The sequence below is a fragment of the Eumetopias jubatus genome, unplaced genomic scaffold (assembly GCF_037043125.1).
Source record: "Eumetopias jubatus isolate StellerSeaLion01/CBP00866 unplaced genomic scaffold, mEumJub1_p1.0 scaffold_13, whole genome shotgun sequence".
In the NCBI taxonomy this organism is placed as follows: domain Eukaryota; kingdom Metazoa; phylum Chordata; class Mammalia; order Carnivora; family Otariidae; genus Eumetopias; species Eumetopias jubatus.
Genome location: NW_028274819.1, coordinates 96,671,112 through 96,692,148, shown reverse-complemented (window position 1 = coordinate 96,692,148; position 21,037 = coordinate 96,671,112). Strand labels below are relative to the sequence as shown.

General features: G+C 47.8%; 1 protein-coding gene across 1 annotated transcript in view; it reads left to right on the top strand.

Moving 5' to 3' along the window:
• The window catches only part of TECTA (tectorin alpha), a 68,427-nt gene that overhangs the window by 30,475 nt on the left and 16,915 nt on the right, over positions 1-21,037 (top strand). The window contains exons 10-12 of the mRNA XM_028125986.2: positions 1,793-2,394; positions 9,854-10,415; positions 18,119-18,318. Coding sequence (XP_027981787.2) covers positions 1,793-2,394; positions 9,854-10,415; positions 18,119-18,318 — 1,364 coding nt within the window. The remainder of the gene's footprint in view (positions 1-1,792; positions 2,395-9,853; positions 10,416-18,118; positions 18,319-21,037) is intronic.

The following is a 21,037-nucleotide window of genomic DNA, read 5'->3' as shown; positions in this document are numbered from 1 at the left end:
CCCTCAGTTTGTTTCCTGAGATTAAGAATTCCTCATATCATGTGGTATATATACACAATGGAATATTATGCAGCCATCCAAAGGAATGAGACCTTGCCATTTACAACGATGTGGATGGAACTGGAGGGTGTTATGCTGAGTGAAATAAGTCAATCAGAGAAAGACATGTATCATATGACCTCACTGATATGAGGAATTCTTAATTTCAGGAAACAAACTGAGGGTTGCTGGAGTGGTGGGGGGGTGGGAGGGATGGGGTGGCTGGGTGATAGACATTGGGGAGCGTATGTGCTATGGTGAGTGCTGTGAATTGTGCAAGACTGTTGAATCACAGATCTGTACTTCTGAAACAAATAGTGCAATATATGTTAAGAAAAAAAAAAGAAGAAAATAGCAGGAGGGGAAGAATGAAGAGGAGTAAATCAGAGGGGGAGATGAACCATGAGAGACTATGGACTCTGAGAAACAAACTGAGGGTTCTGGAGGGGAGGGGGGTGGGGGGATGGGTTAGCCTGGTGACGGGTATTAAAGAGGGCACATTCTGCGTGGAGCACTGGGTGTTATGCACAAACAATGAATCATGGAACACTACATCCAAAACTAATGATGTAATGTATGGTGATTAACATAACAATAAAAAAATTTAAAGAGGAAAAAAAGAATTTCTCACATCGGTGAGGTCATATGATACATGTCTTTCTCTGATTGACTTATTTCGCTCAGCATTATACCCTCCAGTTCCATCCACGTCATTGCAAATGGCAAGATCTCATTCCTTTTTATGGCTGCATAATATTCCATTGTGTATATATACCACTTCTTCTTTATCCATTCATCTGTCGATGGACATCTTGGCCCTTTCCACAGTTTGGCTATTGTGGACATTGCTGCTATAAACATCGGGGTGCACGTACCCCTTCAGATCCCTACATTTGTATCTTTGGGGTAAATACCCAATGGTACAAATGAAGTGATCTTGACAGATGTGTAGGGTTTGGCTTTGTGAGGCCCGTCTGGGCATGGGAAAGAATATGAGCAAAGCAGGTGGGAGGGACCAGGGCCAGAAGGTGGTGAGGAGGTAGAAAAGGCCCAAGGTACCAGGAGCCAAAAAATGAAAGACAAAGAGAAAGGCAATTTGTAGAGTAAAGATGCCTTCATAAAGTATATCCTACTAGAAGAAGTGTGAGTAGGGGAAAGGTTTTCTACCTATTGAGACTCTACTGTAGAGTTAATATATTAGGTCATTCATCCTCATTACAACTGTGCTAGGTAAGTATCATCTTTATTTAATAAAAGAAGAAACCAAGCTCAGGGATGGTATGCACAGGTCTCTATGGACCCAAAGCACTGGTTCTTTCTGGGACACTCTCTCTCCAGAATCCTTGAGTCGGGGGAGTTAGCGTTGGGAGATCCAGACTGGATCTCTCTGGTAGTTATGGGCTGAATTAGGTTAAGTCACTGAACTTGAGTTCCTCATCTGTAAGACAGAGATGAGAAGACTTTGCTTACCTCCCAGGCTGTTGAGTAAAGTTACGCCAAACTGTCTACAAGGATGCCTGGCATGTAGCGGGTGCTCACGGAGGCTTATAGTCTTGGGATCTTCTACACAGAAAGCCACATGCCCCAGGAGCACATGAGGGGTTCCCTGAGCCTCCGATCACCCCAAATGAGGATGACAGCAGTGCTGAGCACACGGCGTTCACGTGCACACCACATGCATCTAGCGAGTGCACACACACTCTCTCTGCCCCTGTCCCTTGCTCAAGCCTGTCTTCTCCTTGGCTACCCTCAGCTCTGGAATGCCCGGAGAACAGCCATTTTGAGGAGTGCATGACGTGCGTGGAGACCTGTGAGACGCTGGCCCTGGGCCCCATCTGTGTGGACAGCTGCTCTGAGGGCTGTCGTTGTGACGAGGACTATGCCCTGCAAGGCAACCTGTGTGTCATCCGCAGCGAGTGTGGCTGCAACTTTGAGGGCCACCAGCTTGCCACCAATGAGACCTTCTGGGTGGACATGGACTGCCAGATCTTCTGCTACTGCAACGGCACAGACAACAATGTCCACTGCGAGAGCATCCCGTGCAAGGGGGACGAGTACTGCATGGAGGAGGGAGGCCTGTACTACTGTCGGCCCCGAACTGACGCCTCCTGCATCGTCTCGGGCTATGGCCACTACCTCACCTTTGATGGCTACCCCTTTGACTTCCAGACCAGCTGCCCCCTCATCCTGTGCACCACAGGAAGCAGGCCAAGCTCAGACACTTTGCCCAAGTTTGTTGTCACGGCCAAGAACGAGGACCGGGACCCGTCGCTGGCCTTGTGGGTCAAGCAGGTGGATGTGACCGTGTTTGGCTACAGCATTGTGATCCACAGGGCCTACAAGCACACAGTCCTGGTGAGTAGTCAAGGCCAGATGGCAGGAAAGGAGTTGTGGGGAGCATGGGGGTCCTGGGTCAGCGGGCCAGGCTGCAGCTGAACCAGGCTGGCCTAGAATCTGAGGAGAAGCCTAGGATGTTAGAGCAGAGAGGGACCCTAGAGATTCTCCTTATCTTGCAGATAAGGACACTGAGCCTCAGAGAGAAAAATATTCTGCCCAAGGCACCGAATTAGGAGCAGAAATGGTACCCTTCCTCATGTATTGGAGAGAGCACAGACCGAGGTTCGAACCCCAGCTGGGCTGCCGCTGTGTGTCCTTGGGCAGTCACTCCATCTGCGAAAGAGAACATGTGCCTAGCACGGCTTAGATGCCTGTCAGTGGTACTACCACCCAATCCACCTCCTTCCCTCTGTGGAGCCCAAGATGGTAGTTCCCTGCTCTGGCCTCCTTCCCACCACTTCCTGGCTCCCAGTTGGCCCCGCATGAGATCTGCGAGTTCAGGAATCTTGCATGCATCTGGAGCCCTCAGGGGCCTCCTACAATCTTCCTACTTGGGCCTCAAGTAGGAAGGAGTGAACTTTGTCACTCCCTTGACAAAGATAGGAGCAGATAGGGCTGGAGAAGCTCTGTGCTCACCGTCAGGCCTGAGGACATCCGCCCCCTGCAAAAGACCCAGGCCCTCCTTCCCCCGGGTCTTGCTCTGAGCGGAACCGGGTTCGCTGACAAACCAGCCAGTAGCCTCGCTCCGAGGTTTGGGAGGGGCTGATACTGGGCATGAGCCTCTTAGCACAATACTCGCTGATCTGTGGCATAATTTATCTCTACTGGGACTCCTTTTCACCTTGTATACATTCTCTGAAAAATGCTGAGCTCTTACAGGGGAGTTCCCTGAGCAGCTCTCCAGATCTCTTTCCTTCCTTAGAATCACCTTACCCTCCTTCTCTGACAGAGGCTTCTGAGCTTTCTAACTGCCTGCCCTTTCCCATTTATCTGAAAATGTGCCTTCTTGTCATCTAAGGCAGGGGACTCGCTGGGCCCATTCTTCTTCCCTTCCTTGGATGTTATACCCAAACCCCTGACTGCTTTCCTCGGGGTGCTTCCCAGAACTGTTGGTCCCTATACCCGTGACTGCATGAATCGTATTGTCATTCCGGGGGCCGGGGGGATGCCCATATCTGACTCGCTCGGTACTAGTCGTGGGCTTCTTGAGGGCAGGAACTCTGCTTAATTCATCTTTATGTGAAATGGCTCTGGTGTCAGGACACTCAACACATTTGTCCAGTGGATGAATGAGCTGACATAGTAGACCCTCTCTCCTACGGTCCCCAGGAGTTATCACTTTGCTGCTGGCCACGTCCTCATCAATCTGTGGGATGAAAGTGCCATGGAGGCAAGATAGGAAGACATCGGGTGCTTGCTTATAGCCACATAAGGCTTCCCAGAGATGTCTAGATAGCAGAGGCTGCCCATCACAGTAACAGTCCTCGATACCATTTTGTCATCATATGTGTTAAAACAAACACATGGGTCATTTTGTCCATGTGGCTTGCATCATATTTGTCTTTTTCTCCTCATCTGATCTATTTCTACCCTTAGATTTATACCTTTTCATGCAGCTCCTTATCTCCTTGACATTCAACACCCTTCCACCATTCTACCTTTTAGGGTTTTTTTTTTCTTCATTTAAAAATATAATTTGCTCATAGGTCCTGTCTCATACAGGGTATTAGGAGATTGCATTTTCTGCCTCGTGTTCTGCACTCTTTGGCATTTCGGTGTATGGACCTCTGAGACTCGCATGCTGTTTTCAGACCCAGTTATTTTCACAGGGAGACCACTGGAGCCTCGTGAACACTTCCTCTCTTTTGGGCTGTCCCTGCTCTCTTTCCTGGTGGCTGATTCCCCGCTCTCCCTGAGTGTCTCCCTCTCTTGCTCCCTGCCGTCGGGCCAAGGCCCTGATGGGTCAGCTCACCTTCCCGGCACGTGTCCTGCCCTAGTCTCATGGGATGTGTTCATGGCTAAAGGCAAGAGCCATGGGTACCACACAGCTGGCTTCTTCCCCCATAAAGTGATGGAGAGGGAAGAGAGTACTCATTTCCTGGATCTGCCCTCACAACGTATCACAGACTAGGTGGTTTCAAGCAACAGAAAGTTAGTCTCTCCTGGTTCTGGAGGCTAAGAACCCAAAATCAGCTCCTAGCTTCTGGCGGTAGTAGGTGATCGTTGGCCTGTGGCAGCATCACTGCAGTCCCTGCCTCTTCTTCATGTGGTTTTCTGCCCTCTGCACCTTCTGTTTCCTGGGCCAAGTCGCTCTCCCACTTTATGGACTCCAGTCTTGGATGTAGCACCCACCCTGATCCAGTATGACCTCATCTCAACGTGATGCACCTGCAAAGACCCTATTTCCAAATAAGGTCACCTTCACAGGTATGGGGGGGGTGGTGGTGGTGGTTAAGACTTCAACCTATCTTTTGGTGGGGGGCACAGTTCAACCCACAACAGGGAGTGAGTAATGGGCATCAAGGAGGAATTGATTAAAGGGGTTGAGGAGGGAATCCTAGCCAGGGCATGTCTGTTTTCCTTTCTTTCTTTCTTTCTTTCTTTCTTTCTTTCTTTCTTTCTTTCTTTCTTTCTTTCTTTCTTTCTTTCTTTCTTTCTCTCTCTCTCTCTCTCTCTTTCTCTCTTTCTCTCTTTCTCTCTTTCTTTCTTTCAGATTTTATTTATTTTAGAGAGACAGAGGGAGAGAGCACGCACAAGCTCAAGCAGGGGGGAGAAGCATAAGGAGAAGGAGAAGCTGACTCCCTGCTCAGCAGGGAGCCCAACGCCGGGCTCGATCTCAGGACCCTGGGATCATGACCTGAGCTGAAGTCAGACGTTTAACCGACTGAGACACCCAGGGACTCCCAGGGTCCATCTTTCAAAGTCACCCAGAAGTCCTAAGTGCTCAAGCTGCAAACAGTGTATAGCTTGCAAATCTCTGACATGAAGATCGAGTGCAGGATGCTTGAAGGTTCTTTACTCTGGGGGCCTGAGGGATAGATTTTAGCATTGACTTTGAATTATTAATATGCGTTACAGGATCTGCTTGTTCAATGATTTGCATTTGTTTTTCCCGTGATGTTATTATTAGTCACCATCTCTCCCGGAGACAAGAATAATGACCATCACAATGACAGTGTGCAGTGAAGTGTTGGGGGAAACACAGCAGGGGCCCAGGGGCCCCCGGGTTACTGCTGGAGCTCCCAGAACTGGAGGTGTCATGGAAGTGATTCCTTGGGACGCAGGGTCCCTCTATGACTCTGACCTTGCCTTGCACTAAGCAGTACTGAAGGATGAGGGAAACCACTAAGACAAGGGACGCTAGAGATAAACATGGTATCTACATCCCAGAGAGGGTCACGGGGTTGAGCGGCAGAAGGCAAGCCACTCCTGGGGGCACCGCAACAGTCCACGTCTCAGCCATCCATGGCCAGAGCTCCACAGAGACGGGCACTCCCCTGCCGTGGCCCCTGGGCTTCAGCACAACCAGGAGCTTCGTGGTCCAGGACAAGGGGAAGGCTGTCAGGATCCTCACAGCCAGTGTCTCTATTTACTGGCAATCCTGTGGCCACCAGAGAAGAGAGAGGGTTTGAGCATCACCCCGGCTCAGGTTAGTTTGATGGGCTTATACTGGGGCCCATTCTGTGCCAAGCTCTGGGGGTAGCAGAATGAATCAGACGTGACCTCTGTCCCAAGAGAACTCAGAGTCTAGTAGCAGAGACGGACGTGTTAGCAGGTTATCTGGATGTAATGGGAAGTGCTCCAAAAGTGTGCCGTGTGGAGGGTCATGAGCACACAGGTTGCCTCCACCAGCCTCGGGGGCTTCAGGGAAGGCTTTCTGGAAGAGGTAACCCAGAGCTGAGCCTTAAAGGAGTATGTCAGGCAGGCTGAGAATGAGATAAAAGCATTCTAAGAAAAGAAAACAAAGTGTGGGGAGCGAGGAGACCTCAGGACAGCTGGAGAAGCTATAGAAGCAGATCAGGGCCAGTTGCATAAAGGAAAGGTCTCTGCTAAAGATCTGGTACGTGGTCTTATTCCTAATGCTTAAGTGTTTGCAATACATTTCCTGACACTCATCCCCACGCCCTGTTCTGTTTCTCCTCTGCGCCTTCCTGCTCCATCCATCAGGCTCTTCTTCATACCAACCTCTTCCTTTCGGGGCCTCCTCTCCCTCTGCTTCCTCTTTCCTTCTGTTTGTCACTCGCAGAGAGAGACAGTATGGCGGGGCTGGGATGGAGGTGGCATTCATGGGGCTTCAGAGGCAAAGAGAAGCCAAGCCTGCCGGTCTGAGTTGGAGGAGGTTCCTTTCTCAGGGTGCTCCTAGACAGTGACAGAATTTGCAAGCCCTTTGGCTTGAATCTGATCCTATCGCCTCCCCGCAAGGTAAGGCCTCCCGCTTGGCACCTGGTAGCCAAGAACACAGAGTGCAAGGAAACGCAGGAGGAAAAGCAGGCTGGTACTTGTGAGCCTTCAGAGGCACAGCTTTTGGTTTACTGGTGTGGGTCTCCCCCTCCCTCCATGACCTTCTGCATCTGTGATCTGTGTCTGCACAGGGCCCACATCGCCACCTCTGGGTCTCTTGGTAGAGAAAGTTGTGCTCCCCGGGCACAATCTCCCTCCTGCTCCATCCTCCTGCGCTCCTGAAATGACCTGTCACACCATCCTCTTCACCTCCCTTCCAGGTGCAGAGAATGAGGCATCCCCCCCCACACGGCCACTCCCACCCGTCCATCTCTGTTTTGCTTCTCGGGGATCTTGCCTGTCTGTCATCTTCTCTCCCTCCTGTGTTAGGTCCTTCTCTTCAACCCATAAACATGTTCATTCGAAAGCAAACCTTGAGGCCCATTCACCACCAGCTTCTACTCAGTCTCTCTCCTCCCCTTCCTTTCTAGTTGCTTGGAGAGAGAGATCTTCCTGGAAGATCTGCTTCCATAGCTCCGATTTGCTGTTGAACTGTGCCATCTGACTTCTGGTCTTCTCACTCTACTCAAGTTCTCTTATGAAGGCACCAGTGACTACTTTTCTGCAAAATGAGGGGGTCTTTGTCAGGTGTGATCTCATGGCCTCTGTCACGTGTGATATTGCGTACAAGGCCTTCCATGATCCGGGCCCTCCCCACCTCCCCCTCTTTATGTCCCACCATTCCCAAGGCCATATTTTATGCTCTAGCAGCACTAATTTGTTGTGGTTCTTCCCACTTATCAGGCTTTTTCTCTCCAGTTAACCTATGCTTAGGCTGTGCCCTTTTCTTGGGATTCCCTATTCTTCATCTCATTCCTCCTCGACTGGCCAACACTACTCAACCTTTAGGACCAGGTGTGTGTGTGTATCATCTTTTGCAGGCATGCCTGATTCTGTCCCCAGGCTGAGTCTGGTGCTGTGCATCTATTTATCTTTATCATTGCTTTTATCAGATGATGCTTTTAGTATTGATTTATGTACTTCTTTCTGCCACATACCTGTGAGTGACTAGGGGAAGGGCCCTGTGCTTTATTCCAGCATTTAGCACAGTGCCTGGCACACAATGGTGCCAAATGAATAAATAAGTTCTGCCTAGATAAATATTCATAGAAGAGGAGATAGTTGACTTGCAGTGTGAAGGGTGAACATCGCCCCATAGAGAGGGAGGACAAGGGGAAGGGTATCGTTGCTGGGTTAGGTCAGCTTCCCTAGAGGCAGAGTCTGGGATTCTTAGGAAAGTGGGGGATGCTCCAGGGGAAGAGAGCTCAGCAAGGACAAGGTCTGAGCTGGAGACCAGCTTCAGCCTGGGCCACCAGGAGCTCTGGCACGTGACCTGCATACAGAGTTGTTCCCCTGGTCCCCTGTGTGGGTTTGTCATTGGCCAAGAGCTACCCTTGGGGTGGAGGGGGCAATGGAGTGGGGTCATAACCTTCTGGGCTTCCAATCAGCCAAGACCAGCTGTGAGTTATCATTAGCCCACAGTCACGGTGGCTGAGGATGAGGGCCCCGGGCAGGATCCAGAAAGTACCATCACACTTTCAGGAAAGAAAATGGCACAACTTGGTCCATTTGGGGAACTGCAAAGCGTTGAGTATTGCTGGACTAGGGGAAGTAAGTGAGTTGGGTCTGAGAGATGTGGGAGTAGCTCCTGGAGAGCCCTTTGTGATCTGCCGTGTGTATGAGACTCAAGCCATGAAGAAGGTATCGGATTAATGGCTTTCAATTGCGTTAAAAGATGCTGGAGTGGCAGTGGAGAGTGAAGGGAGGAGAGGGGTAATACCAGAGCAAGAAGACCAGTCAGGAGAATATGCAGTAGTCAAGGTGAAGGTGGTGAGGGTCTGAACCACAGCAGTAGCCGTGGGGATGGGGGCTGTCGGATACGAGAGAGATTAAGGTCAGAAGGGAAGGCATTTCTGGTCAGGGAGCAGTGTTGGCAGCCACCTGCCTCTCTGGAGAGGGAGACCTGCTCTCCTGGCCCTCACGTAGTCTTATTTCCTGTCATGTACCCACCCAGCCCAGGGCTATAGGATTTGGCTCATCTGAATCAAAACAGGGCAGTGCAAGGGCAATGCACTTCCAGGGTTGTATGTTAAGGGATTTCCTTGTTTTACGAATGAAAAATACATGAGGGGAAACATGTGTCAAGGGCTCTCTCAGCATGAGGCATTGTGCTGGGCACCCAGTGGGGAGCGAGGGAAAGACGGAGATAAAGATCAATAAAGTGTGGTTCCTGCCCTCGAGTTGCTCATGATCTTGTAGGTGAGACAGAAATGTAGACAACTAACCATAATATAAGGCAGATTGTGATGCGTGCTTCCACAGTGGTACACACGTGCTTGATCTTGGCCAAAGGTGAAAAGGAACACAAGTATAAATAACATTCTGGCTGCCCATATGAGGGAGTGATTAATTCTCACCACAGGCTCAAATAGTCTTGCTTTACAGAAGAGACGACACTGGAGCAGGGTCTGGGGGGAGAGAGAGGGCGGTTGATGGGTGAGGAATGGCATCCTAGGTAGAAGGACCAGCAAATGCAAGTCATTCTTCAGGGGGTGGAAAAAAACAATCCCAAAGGAATGAATAAACTGGGGTTTACCTAAAACAAAACCACAATACATCTGGAAGTAGAAACACTGGAGTTCTACATTTTGGTATTTTAGTCTAAACTTTAATTGAATTCTTATTACCCTCTCATTACCTTGGAGAAAACAGTTTGAACTCCTGGGGGGAAATGATGCTATGTAAACAGAAGGCACCGAAATAAATAGGTATATTAGCGTACAAAGGATAGTCATTTAAGTCTGTTCAGATCCTGATAATAATAGTTGACTGACATCAACGACACTACTTGCCAAGATTACGTTCAACCTGCTCCGACCGCCCTCTGGGGCTGCCACTCTCGAGACGGATCGTCCGGAGAGGTGGGTGTTCTCTGGGCCAACCGTGTTTCTCTCCCGCAACCCTCTCTCTCCTGTAGGTCAACAATGAACGCTTGTATCTGCCCCTGAAGCTGGGACAAGGGAAAATAAATATCTTTTCCTTTGGCTTCCACGTGGTGGTGGAGACGGAGTTTGGCCTCAAGGTCGTGTATGACTGGAAGAGCTTCCTGTCGGTCACAGTCCCCCGGAGCATGCAGAATGGCACGGTCGGCCTGTGTGGCCGCTATAACAGCAACCCCGAAGATGATCTGGAGATGCCCATGGGTCTGCTTGCTTCCAGCATCAGTGAGTTTGGGCAGAGCTGGGTGAAGAGGGACATCTTTTGCCAGGTTGGCTGTGGGGATCACTGCCCTTCATGCGCCAAGGTGGAAGTGTTCTCCAAGGTGCAGCAGCTGTGCAACCTGATCCCCAACCAGAATGCCGGCTTCACCAAGTGTCACAGCAAAGTGGACCCCGCCTTCTTCTACAAGAACTGCCTGTTTGACTCTTGCATCGATGGGGGCGCGGTACAGACCGCCTGCAGCTGGCTGCAGAACTACGCCAGCACCTGCCAGACTCAGGGGATCGCTGTGACTGGCTGGAGGAATTACACGTCCTGCTGTGAGTCCTTCCCCCTCCCTCTCTCCTCGGTTGCTCTGGGCGGGCCACTATTCTAGCTCCACAGAAGTCCACGGAGCAGAGCCCTCTAAGGATATGCCCTTGGAATTGAGTTTGACCTCTGAAACAAGATGTGTAACCTCCCAGAGCTTCCATTTCCTTATCCGTAAAATAGGAATAACACCCCCTATTTCATGTGTTGCTCTGGAGATGAAATAAGACCGCGTGCCTAAAGCACAGAGCACCATATATGGCATTTAGACTCGGCAAGGGCACAACAATTTTAAGAAAGGACTAACGGAGGGAAGAGTGAGTTAGTAGGTTAGTTTGTTCGAGAACCTCATGGGCCATCACGGCGCTGGTAATTTACATGCTTTCTCTAAGTGTGCTCTTCTGTTGGATTCATATATGTCAAGTATCCGTCTTTGTGTTTACAAAACATAGCAGAATGTTAAAAGCATGAGAAAGAGAATTAGAGCCCCTGGATTCTAGCTTTGCTCTGTCCTTAAGTGTTGGTGTGACCTTGGAGCAATTTGCTTTTCCTCCCTGGTTCTTAGTTTCCCCCGATGATGCTTTGATAATGCTGCTGCCTACACCCTTTATGCTACAGAAACATCCAGAAGATCAAATTAGGTAGTGGAAAGCATAACACACTGTACGCATGCCAAGTGGTGTTGCTGTTATATTAACGGTTTGCTCTGAGCCAAGCCCAGTGCTAAATGCTTTATCAACATTATCTCGTTTATTCTCCTCAGTAACCCAATTAGTCAGGGAGAAACAGAGACTCAGAGGAGTTAAGTAACTTGCCTAAGGTCATACAATCTCAGTGGCAAAGTCAGGATGCAACCTTCTAACCCCAAAGCTCATGCTGTCAACTCATATACACTGTACTGGTGTGTTATGTACTGGAATAATTTGTCTGCATTGAGCACATCATAATAGGAAAAGATTGGGCGGAGAAACCACTAGTGGTCTTTGGCCAGTCTGCCGTGGTCCATTTTCCCATCTCGATCTCATTAGCGACAGCAAATTTCTTCTAGGCCTAAGTGTATGAAAAGGTTACAAATGGATGCTGAACGCACAGAACTCTAAATAAGTGATCCAGTGGGGGTCCCAGAGAATAAACTCCCTTTCCTTCCTGGAAAAGGAGGGGTTTCGATGAAAACCCAGAACCAGGGTTGTCGTTTAATGTTCCCATGGCTGGTTTCCATCCCACATAATTGGATTCCCGTAGATTGGGGGTGGGGGGGGAAGGACGGGAGGAAGTAGAGAGAGGGAGGGAAAGATGCTAATACCATTTCAGCCAGGCTTGGTCCCTGAGTGAGAGGTTGTGGGGATGATGCCAGCAGGAGTCACTGTCCCAGACGAATTGGCCTCTGGTGACTGCAATGAAATAAATATGCCTATAAAAAAGTCAGGGTCTGGATAAGTCCCCAGAGCTACTCTGGATTCATTGGGGTCAGCACGGGGGAGCCAGAGAGCTTGCCTTCACCTAAATCAGAAAACCAGGCTTGGGACCCGGGGACCTAGGTACATTCTGGGATGGGGAAACTCTACTGGGAAAGAGCCTGCCTGCTTCCTCCTGAGACTTTCTGTAAGGAGTTCTCTCTTTTCCTGTAGCCAGGTTGAACTACTCCCTGGGGCAGCTGGGATGGGGGTCAGGACATAGTGGATGCCAAAAACCATTGCTTCTAGCTGCCGTGCACAGGGAAATCATAGGCAAGAACTGTTTGTAGAGGGCGCTAATGTCAGGAACTCTCACCTTAAATGACAGTTCTCAATTGTTGTCACTCATGGGAAGGAAAAGGAATTGTGTTGGGAAGCCTCTTCCTTACCCGGGAGGAAGAAAATGCCCCTACCTCTATCAAGTTTGGACCCATAGGGCTAAAAATGGTGCAGGATTGGGAAACAGTTTTGAAAAGGAAGGCTCTGTAGGATATGAAGACCATTTTTTCTTGTTCTTCTGCCTCTCCACAAGCAACCCTTCCCTCTCCCTTCCTCAAGTTCTACACAGACATGGGTTGCCTCCTTTATATATAGTAATGGGGAGCTCTATCCAAGGCACTCAAAGCAGAGTCTGTCCTGCTTCACCCTTGGCCTTGGGCCCCATCCCTGCCTAGACCAGCTGCCTTCCAGCAGGGCTGAGGCTAGGATGCATGAGGCCAGTTAGACCTCCCCCGACCTTGGCATTTCAGGACGGGGGCAAAGATCCGAAAGAGAGTTCCTGAGGAGATAGATGCTGGTAATGACTGGGGAAAAAAAAGAAATGCTAAAATAAGAGAAAAAATTATACTTTAAAGAAGGTATGTGGGTGGGGATGGGGGGCGGGCACAGTTGGAGGCAGCTGAGTTTTCCATTTTGAATTTCAGAAGCAGAGAAAAGCTGCAGGAGACTGAGTTCTAACTCAGCCGTTCCATCTGAGAGACTGGTGAACACAGAAAGCCTGTCTTCAACAGGGTGGTCTGTGACCACAGGGGACGTGGCGTGAATGTCTGAGAAGTGAGGGCAGGGTTCACGTCCCCCCAACCCCCAAGAATTAGTCCAATTCAACACTCACATGTTGAGATATGAGACACAGTGTTTTCAGGAGGAAAACAGGGTAATCGGAACGTCAAACTTACCCCTTATTGGTGACAAGGCAGAGTGCTGTTCTTTTTCAATGATATTGGCTGTTCCTATCAATGGGATAATTTATTACCCAATTACCATATTTGTAAATGCTTTGGAAAACTTCACCCAAGTTGAACAAATAGGTTTAGAGGGGGAGAGGGAGGTCCATTGTCTTAATTACTAACCCCTCCTTAAAATTCATTCAGCTGAGTCTGTCATTTCTTCAGCCCCTTAATGGGGGACTTAAATTAGCGCTGTAGGTGATAAGAGTACAGTGAGCCACAGGAGAGGAAAATCATCAATGCCTAACAGTGACTTGTGCCCGGAACTGTTCTAAGTGCGATATGAGTCCTCGCTCAGAGTCTCCGCCCAGCCATCCCGTAAAGCAGGTGCCATTAATAGTCCCATTTTCTAGAGGAGGAAAGTGAAGCTCTGAGGAAGGTCGGAACTTTCCCAAGGGAAGTGGCTACCGGCAGTGCTCTTTCCACTGGGTGGTGCTGCCTCTCTGACCCTGGGCAGACCCCGGACCCTGGGGACTGGCTCCCCACCCCACCCCCCGCCCAAACCGATGCTGCAGGGGAGTGTACAGGACCCCTGTACAAGATCAGTTCTGTGGGGTTGTCTTCCAACTTTGGTAGGCCACTGTGAGGATTAAGTGGGATGATGTCCCACGCTTGACACCCGGTGAGTGCTCAGTCAGAGCTGAGTATCATTTTCATTTTCCCTTTCTTATTCAGAGTCCTGGATCCCAAGTCTGGTCATTAGGGGTTCTCTTACAGATTTCTCTGCAGATCCAATAAATTCTTGTTGAATAAATTCTTCTCCTACAATTGTTCCTACTATTAACAGCAGAAGCTGTTGTTGAAGTACCAGGCAGTGGACTAGCAGCTTTGCAAAATACACCTCATTTTATCTTAACAGCTACTTGGTGAGGGAGATCTTATTTGCACTTGACAGAGGAGGAAATGGGTTTTGAGAAAGTAGGTAACCTGCTCAGGTGACAGCGCTAGTTAGCGGCAGATCCAGGACTCAAACCACTCAGCCCAATTCCACAGCCCTTGTCTGCTGCATTGTACTGCATCACTTTTCAGGGGGATCCGTCATCCTGCCCCCCCACCCCCAAGGCACAAAGGCTAAAGAAATCAGTGTCCTGGCCCCAACAATAGTCACCTTCGGGACCACAGTGGAAATCCAGGGGTAGAGCCATCATCCCCCATAGCTCTCGGTACTTCATTTGCGGGGAGAAAATCAGTATTAGTTTTAAAGTTTGTTCTCAAGAATCAAATGTTTATTAATCCTACCTGCCCTGTTGTCAGGACTGTTTTGGGTGCCATGGAAAAATCCGAAGTACAAAATGGGTTATAGTCTAGTTGGGGAAATGGGACCAGCATACTTGGAACAATAGGCATCTCTAAATAGCTGGTGTACCTTCTCGGATATTAAAATGTGTTGTAGAGCTTCAGTAACAAAACCAAGTTAACACTGGGATATGAATAGAAAGATCAACCAGTGGGAAGATGAGAAAAATCCAGAAATAGGGCCCAAACACTAAAGAGAAATTAGTATTCCATAAAGCTGGTATTTCAAATTACTGGGGGAAACAAAATGTATTCTTTAATAAATAGGCAAGGGACAAAGGACAGGAAGAAGGGGGGAAATAGCTAAATCCCCACTTTACTTCTCACTCAAAAATAAAATCCAGACAGAACCAGGATCAAACATAAAAATGTCAGTTATAACAGTACTAGGAGAAGACAAAGGCATTTTTGTTTTGTATTTGGTAATCTTGCAGTAGAGAGGGCCTTTCTAAGCAAAACGCCCAAAGCCAGAAGAAAAACCTGATAAATTCGACAACTTTAAAAATTTAAATTTCCACATGGCAAAAACATAATCAAATAGAGGTTCCCCCGCCAAAAAAAGAAGGAGCAATTTAAAAGCCAAACAGTAAATACTTTGTAACACATGACAGACAGAAGTCTATTTTTAATTTTTTAAAAAGCTTTTACAATGTAGTATGAAAAAAAATTCAACACCAAAAATGCGCAGGAGGACACCGAAAGGCAGTTCACAGAAGAAGACATACAAATGGATTATAAGCAAGTGAAAAGCTGATCAGCCCCACGAAGAATTGCAAACTAAGTCAGGATATACTTGTTTTTTTTTTTTTTTCAATCTTTTTCATTGCGGCAAAATACACAGAACATGAAATTTATGTTCTGAAACATTTTTAAGCTTACAGTTCCGTGACATTAAGTACTCGCATTGTTGCATTCACATTGTTGTGCGACCTCCACCACCATCACTCTCCAGAACTCTTTTTTTTTAAACTTTTTATTTATTTATTTATTCATGAGAGACAGAGAGAGAGAGGCAGAGGGAGAAGCAGGCTCCCAAGGAGCAGGGAGCCCAATGTGGGACTCGATCCCAGGACCCTGGGATCATGACCTGAGCTGAAGGCAGATGCTTAACCATCTGAGCCACCCAGGCGCCCTCCCCAGAACTCTTTTTATCTGGCAACACTGAAGCTCTGTACTCACGACACACGAACTCCTCACGCCCCAGCCTCTGGCAGCCGACTGTTCTGTTTTCTGTCGCTATGAACTTGAAGACTTCAGGTACCTCCTCTATGCGAACTCACACAGCATCTGTCTTTTGTGGATGGCTTGTTTCACTTAGCATAATATCCTCAAGGTTCGTTTATGTTGTGGTACATTGCAGAATTTCCTTCCTTTTTAAGGCTAATATTCCATTGTGTGTACAGACCACATTGGCTTATCCATTCATCCATCCAGCGATGCCTGGAGTGCTTTCATGTTTTTGCTCTTGTGAAAAATGCTGCTATGAACATAAGCATATAAAGGTCTCTTTGAGGAACTTCTTTCCAATTTTTTGAGTGTATATCTAGAAGTGGAATTGCTGGATCCCATGATAATTCTATTTTTAATTTTTTGAGGAACCGCCATATTGCTTCCCACAGCAGCTGTACCATTTTCCATTCCCACCAAAGTGCACAAGGGTTCCGATTTCTCCGCATCTTTGCCAACACTGGGTTTTCTGAGTTTTTTAAATAGTAGCCATCCTACTGAGTGTGAGGTGGTTTTTCATTGTAGTTTTGATCTTTATTTCCCTGATGATTAGTGATGTTAAACATATTGCCATGTGCTTACTGGCCATTCGTATATCATCCTCTCTGGAGAAACGTCTATTCAAGTCATTTGTCCATTTTTGAATCAAGTTTTTGTTGTGGTGGTTGTGTTGAGTTTTACGAGTTCTCTATATATTCTGGGTAGTAATCCCATATATATAAATGTGTGTGTGTGTGTATATACATATATGCACACACATATATATGGGATTGAGATATGTATATGTCATATTTATGTATGACATTTAACCCTTCACATTTCCAAGGGTCAGAAGGTTTGGTGCTAAACAGTCAGCGAGGATGTGTGAAAATAAACCTCCTCACGTAGCACTGGCAGGAGGATGAATTGGCACAGCCTCTTTAGAGGGCGATTCGGTTGCATCCATCAAAAATTTAAACGTACGAACCCTTTGACCCAGTAATTCCACTTCCAGGATTTTATTATACAGAATCATTTACTCATGAGATCAAGGATATATGTCTATGGATGTTCACTGCAGCATCATCATAAACACAGAAAATATACATAACAGGTAGCAGTGCAAAAACTGTAATTCAAGGGTAATGGAAGGAATACCAACATGAAAAAGCAATGAGCGGGAAAATATGTATATTATGCTCCCATTCATGTTAAAAAAATGGGAATGGAATACACACGTGCATGCACATGCGAATGCACACGCGCATGCGCGCGCACACACACACACACACACCTGGATACGTATATGCATAGAAGATTTCTAAAAGACTCAACTCTAATTTGTTACCAGAGGTTGCTTTTCTGTTGCACTTTTACTTGTATGGCTTACATTGTCTATCACAGGCAGGTAGTACCTTTTAAATTAAATGTTTAAAAAATATATATAGTAGATGGTGATATTGGTTACATGAATCTATACATGTAAAATCCATAGAACTGTGCACCAAAAAAGTCCATTTTTACCATTAAGTAGTATAAAAAATAAAATGTGCCCCAAATGTATACTGTATATGGTATAGAGAAGTTCCAACATAATAGTACTCATGCTTTTCATTTACATTGATTAAAATAATAGCCTCTATAGAACTTTTAAGCAAACCTGTCTTTAGTAATTAGCTAACACTGAACACTTATGTGCTAAGCACTATTCCAGCCACTCAGGCTCACATAATTCTTCCCCCGACCCCAGCTATGAAGTAGGTGCTGTAAGTATGTGCATTTCACAGGAAAGGAGCTGGGGCCCAGAGAGGCTAAGTAACTGGCTCCAGCCTCCTGCAGCTGGCTCCAGAGTCAAGCTCTTCACCAGGACCCTACCTGCCTTCCCTAAGAGCATCCACGCACATTTGAAAATGGTAGAACATAGTTCACACACACACACTCACACATACACACAACACACATTTGCCTCCTCAGAAATCCAGGGGCTCAGGGGCCCCTTTTTGGACCGTCTATGCACTCCTGGCTTAGAAAAGATTCTGGGGAAGTTCTGGGGTGAAGGCGAGTTGCCATTGGTGTAAGGGTCGGGGGAGCTTTGCCAGTAAGAGGGTCTCCACCTAGGACTAGAAGAGTGGGGAATTTGGGGAGCCCTAGAGGATGAGGAGGGCATGCACAAGGAAGACCAAGATGAGCGAGGGTCTAAAAGCGGCCATGAGGGGTGCCCAACTGAAGTTGAGATGCATGTCGGGAAGTGGGGTGAAGGTCACAGGTCAGGGCGCACCTCAAAAAAACACGGCTGAGCAGAGGACAAAGATTACATGAGGGAACTCCAGTAACCTCATCTGCTCTGTGGTCCACCGTTTTAAGCAGGAATGAGTCGGATGGAGGCTTTCCAGAAGCAGAGGGAGTCGTAGTGAGAAAGTGGCACGGCTCACCCCCCGCCAGGCCTCCCGGAGTGGGGGAAGCCGTGGCCGGAAGGAAACCGCGCTCGGTCCTTGTGAACGGGCGAGGCCTGACATGTGTCTTGTGTTCTAGCCGTCACCTGCCCTCCCAACAGCCACTATGAGAGCTGCGTGAGTGTGTGTCAGCCGCGCTGTGCTGCCATCCGCCTCAAGAGCGACTGCAACCACTACTGCGTGGAGGGCTGTCAGTGTGACGCGGGCTACGTCCTCAACGGCAAGAGCTGCATCCTGCCCCACAGCTGCGGCTGCTACTCGGATGGCAAATACTACGAGGTAGGCGGCCCAGCCCTACCCGTCCCTCCTTGTCCGCTCAGATTTCCCTCCGACCCCAAGAGCTTGGTCACGGTTGACCAGTCCTCCCCCTTGGTTAGGAAAAGGGGGTGCTTGTCTGCAGGGAGGTGGGACAGGGCAAGGAGGCTAAGGAGAGGTCGGGTGAGGCCCTTGCTCACTGAGGAGCGGATGAGGAAATGTGCTTGGGCCTCAGTCCCTTCCTGTCCTTGGCACTGGGAGGCCTCCTACACTTGCCCACGCTCTCCACTAGCATTTGCGTTTCTCTCCCTGCCATGCCTTTCTCTAGGCCCTTCTGATTTCCTGTCCTGTAAATCTCAATGAAAGCTTCTGGGGTGGCTATAGTTGGGAAATATGGTGGCTGTGAATCTGACATTTGCATCTGTCTTAGCTAAGGACATTTTTAACTGGAAAATATGGCGCTCGAGGCCAAGAGGAATGGCCTTCCTTCTTCGGGCTATTGAAGCTCCATGAAAGCATGTGAAGGCTACCATCTCCCCATATGCCATTTGTCGCTCTGGGACCGTTCCCCCAGCGAGCTCTATCTGGACTGCTTAATGCTGTGCCTCCCACATTCTGCCCTCTGCTTCCCTCTCTATGGGGGCTTCAGCAGAGAGCTGATGAAGATGCCCTTTGTAGATGCCACTCAGTAAAACCTTGTGTAACAGCTCGCTGAATCATTTACTTTTTGTACTTTGAAATCTTTCTTTATGTGCCGTAATACTAAGCTAGAAAAGGTCTTGCCTAGACAAAGTATTTAGTCTGTGGTTCTGCCTCAAGCCCAGTCTCTGCTTAAATGACGCACACATCTCACATTGGTGAGGAGGGAGGTAAAGCTGTAAGTATCGAGGACCTGCTATCTGCAGGTCTCTGTGCTAGAGGTGCTGCTGGGGATGAGAAAGCCTGTCCCCTGCCTTGAGGAACTTAAAAGTCTATTCGGGAGAGAGAAACGTGCAGGTTAAAGAACAAGAGAACGGTTACAAAATAACATATCAATGAGTGAAAAGTAATACCCTACAGAACTAATCAATTTTAAATGAAAAAGAATAGCAGCACTTTAAAAAAAAATCGAATTGGACCGTCTGGATTGGAAATAAATTAGGCAAAAAATAAAAAAGTTCTCCTTTTTGTAAAAATGCATCGCCTCGTTCAAGAACCATCAGGTTGACTTTATTCTGAGAGTAAATAAAAGAAAGGGAATGTGGGGATTGCTTTAGGTTCATGTTCAGTGGGAAATCTGCTTCAGTGTAGGAAGACAGAAGTGGGGCAGAGGATTAGGAAAGTAATCAAGGAAGACTTCCGGGGAGAGGTGGGTTTAGCTCTTAGGAATACCGCTTATTTGAAAGGCAAAGGCAGACCTTGTGAGAAAAAAATAACAAAATAACAATTTTTCTCACAGAGTCGGAGGAGAGATAACCAGACTCAAAGCTGAAAAAGTACTCTTGCAATCTCTGCTCCCGGGTCCAGAGACTTACTGAAGAGTCTGCATCCATTAGGGGTGTCATGCACCCCTCAACAGGGATGCCGGGTGTCCGTGGCATCATGGAACGGAGCCGGGTTTGAGCCTCGCTGAACCACACCGCTGGTGGTGGGACACTGAGCAAGCTGTGTCATTTCCCTGAGCTTCGGGTGCCCTCGCCATGAAATATGGCTCTAATACCAGCACCGTACGGTTGTTGTAGAAATAATCTCCGCCAGGTTCCTCGCCTCGTGCCTGGCACCTACCAGCTCAGTAATTGGGAGATGCTATTGTGTTTGTTGTTTTTAGTCCCTTGAGTAGCATTTTGTCAATAAAAAAATCCAGGCGTGTTAATGAAATGAGGCATATAAAAGCCCTTGGAACTCTCAGGAAATGCAGGTAGAGAGAGCTCTCCGCAGCTATTAGCACTATAAACATGATTACCCGATTTTTATCAGAAAGTCAGTGGGTTTTGACAACGGCTTCTATCTGGAAAGTAGCAAACTTACAGAACAAATAATCCACATCTCCTTGCCACTTTTCAAACAAGCTTGGGGGCTTGGTTATACAACAAATTTCTTTGGAAATAAAGGGAGAACACATCTAGCCATTAGCATGTAAGGGTACTCACCCAGCTGTCATTGCCAGGTCTAATTAAGGTAAAGAAAGCCACGCTGTGCCCAGTGACTTCCCTGTGAAGCTAGCTTCATGATCAGGTTCTCCTGGGGGATGAGTTATTTACCCTTTATCATATCCACATATGCCAGGTTATTTTTCTCTTTCTGCCCATGTAATGTCTGACTTCTTATCAGAGAGAGGCCAGACCATCCACTCAATTATTCTGCAAATCTGATAAGAGAAACCAAGTCAATTTGCAAGGCGGCTGGCATCCAGAATATTTTTCAGGTCTGGAAGGAGGGAAGCCTTGGTTCCAGGAATAACTTCACTTTGAGGACGAAAGAATCAGCAGTAGCATCTTGACGTGCACTGCACTGAGAAAACTTGTCCTGGAGATCTTGTTCTCTATCTATTTACCTTTGAATCTGATCATTATTGGTATGTGATAGCTGGGATTTTGATAAGTCTATCCATGAAGCCGGAAACAGTGACCAGACAGAAGCAAAGGCCTTCTTGTGCCTAGTTGACACATCTCTGGAGAGTGCTGTTCTGGTCAGTTGAATTAGTACCTACATCACAGGTCTTTCGAAGTGGTCTACTTGTTGAGACCACACCCCACCTGGACCA